General features: G+C 54.9%; 1 protein-coding gene across 1 annotated transcript in view; it reads right to left on the minus strand.

The window, feature by feature from the left end:
* Nucleotides 1-1,207: 1,207 nt before the first annotated feature.
* Nucleotides 1,208-2,719, minus strand: part of DICSQDRAFT_152763 (uncharacterized protein) — a 10,652-nt gene continuing 9,140 nt past the window's right edge. Inside the window, exons 6-7 of the mRNA XM_007362201.1 lie at nt 1,745-2,206; nt 1,208-1,673 (exon numbers count right to left, since the gene is read on the minus strand). Of these exons, the coding sequence (XP_007362263.1) occupies nt 1,614-1,673; nt 1,745-2,206 (522 nt within the window). The 3' untranslated portion in view covers nt 1,208-1,613. The remainder of the gene's footprint in view (nt 1,674-1,744; nt 2,207-2,719) is intronic.

The following is a 2,719-nucleotide window of genomic DNA, read 5'->3' on the forward strand; positions in this document are numbered from 1 at the left end:
AACGAGGGCAGAGCGGAGGTCGGCACGAAGGCACGAGACCTACGAAAGCTAGTCTTCACGCGGACAGCGACAGACTAGTCCCAATGACCAAGTTATACATTAGCACTCGAAGGGAAGTACAACGCTATGGTCACTCACCTAGTCCCAATGACCAAGAGGTCGAGATGGGGACTAGGGAGCGCCTAAGGGGGTCCTTATATACTAGAGGGGCTGCTTAGCAACCAAGGACAAGGCGCGAGAGCGAGGCAGTGAGGATGACAAAGAGAGAACAAAGGGCGAGAAAGAAAAGGCAAGGGCATGGCGATCACGGGAACGTAGCATGCGGCTGTGGGAACGTATCTACAGTGTCCAAACTGGGATGAGCTAGGAAAGGAAATGGTCCGAAAATGGAAGGTGGGCATCAAAGGGAAGGGAATGGGCGGCAAAAGGGGGCGTCTGTCCAATGTCCGTGACAGATTGACCGCGACCGTGTTGTCCAGAAGAAATCACATTGAATGGCAGGGGCAACAACTAATGGAAGGGATGAGCTCTCAATATTGAATTATGTATGAGCAGAAAAGGAGCTCTCTAGACGAACACAGTATTTTCTCGCCTGCAGCTATCAGCTTATAGTCACAAATTCCTGTGGTGCCAAGCAGATTGCCCTGTCACAGGCGCAAAACCCAATGCAAAGCTATCCCTTGGGGGCAATTCACTCACGAATTCTATCCTCAACACATCTACTGCAATCCATGTCAAAGTGAGGGATTCTACTACCAGTTCTATAGCTTGCAAGGCGACCGGACTGCTCATCACAGCGCTTAATCATGGAGCCTGGACATGTAAGCGCGCAAGCTATCTCATCTACGCGGGCTCGAGAATTTGAAATAGGGGGGAGGTAGGACCTCTCTATCAAACTGCCCCAGACGTCTGGGTGACCGCGGTGGTGGGGTGCGGGTGTAACACCCATACGTCTGGGTGACCGCGGTGGTGGGGTGCGGGTGTAACACCCATACGTCTGGGTACGAGACCACGACCGACAAGAATTGAGCACCCCTATCTGTGTCCTGTCGGCTACGGGACGTGACGAACAAGTCATAGACGCCCGGCGGTCTGGGGAACGTAAGCTACGAGCTTCGGGGACTACGAGGATCAGCCAATTCTCTGCGGTACTGTTGAAGAAGTTCGTGTAGACATATCCAAATATACGCAGCCATGAACCTCGGGGGAGAGCCGGCAAGAGAGATATATGAGGGCGGGCAAGCGAACATTACAACCGGCAGGAGACAGAAAGTACTGTATGTACGCGCATACGGTCTCCAGCGTGTGCAGGTACCGTACTAGAATACAGTAACAGTAGGAGGGTCCTTGGGGAACGTCGGGTACCGTAGCAGAGAAGCGGCGGAGAGACTAGAGGCAACGAGTAGGCACAATATAGCATTTTACAGGATGGCATAGAACTCGAAGAACGGGAGTCGGGAGAGAGGGAGACAGCACCGGTGGACAAAACGGGAGGGAAAATAAACACCTAAAACATACAGCTTGTTGATACAACTGGCGCGGTAGTTGCGACCACGCCATGAATGTGAATGGGAGACTGGTAGCATCCACGATGGACGCTCGAACTATACACCTCAGGCCTGAGGCTGAGGCGCAAACTGGGGCGGCGGCGGCTGGTTCGCCGGCGTGCGTGGCTGTAGCAAACCCTTCAATACATACAGTCTGATCGCTGAAACGACCCAAATGAGTCGGACGGTACACTCACCCCGTTCTGCGGCCACCCTTGAATCTGCATCGCCGTGTTCGCCGTCGGGCTGATCGTCATGTCCTTCTCTTCCAGCATATACTGGTCCTGGTTCGACTGGAACCCAAACGCGTTGACGTTCTGCACCTGGCCGTTCCCGCCCACTGGCCCATTTTCCGGTCCGTAGATCGGGTAGAAGTAGTACTGTGGAACCTCGGGCATCTTGGGCGTGACGCCATTCCCGTCGCCGTTGCGGGAGCCCGGACTCCCCTTGATTTGAACCGGCGCGTGGGGTCCAAACGAGCTCTGCATAGGGGGGTACTGCGCCGGGCCCATCTTCGGCGTTGTCGGGGACTGACCTGAGGTATGCTGGTTGTGCCCTGGCTTCGGGGACGTGAGGATATGCTCGCCGTCCCAGTCCTGTTCCGACAGGAGCATGGGCGCGCCGCTCGGCGCAACCTGGTGCAAATTGACGTCAAGAACCTTCTCAGCAAGTTTGGCGATAAGTGTCACGGACGTTGGACAGACGCCCCTTTTTGCCGCCCATTCCCCTCCCTTTGACGCCCACCTTCCATTCGCGGACCATCTCCTTTTCTAGCCCATCCCAATTTGGACACTGTAGATACGTTCCCACGGCCGCATGCTACGTTCCCGTGATCGCCATGCCCTTGCCTTTTCTTTCTCGCCCTTTGTTCTCTCTTTGTCATCTTCACTGCCTCGCTCTCGCGCCTTGTCCTTGGTTGCTAAGCAGCCCCTCTAGTATATAAGAACCCCCTTAGGCGCTCCCTAGTCCCCATCTCGACCTCTTGGTCATTGGGACTAGGTGAGTGACCATAGCGTTGTACTTCCCTTCGAGTGCTAATGTATAACTTGGTCATTGGGACTAGTCTGTCGCTGTCTGCGTGAAGACTAGCTTTCGTAGGTCTCGTGCCTTCGTGCCGACCTCCGCTCTGCCCTCGTCGAGTTTTCTGTCACGTTTATCCCTCTCCCTCTCTT

This window comes from Dichomitus squalens, assembly GCF_000275845.1.
Source record: "Dichomitus squalens LYAD-421 SS1 unplaced genomic scaffold DICSQscaffold_4, whole genome shotgun sequence".
Lineage (NCBI taxonomy): Eukaryota > Fungi > Basidiomycota > Agaricomycetes > Polyporales > Polyporaceae > Dichomitus > Dichomitus squalens.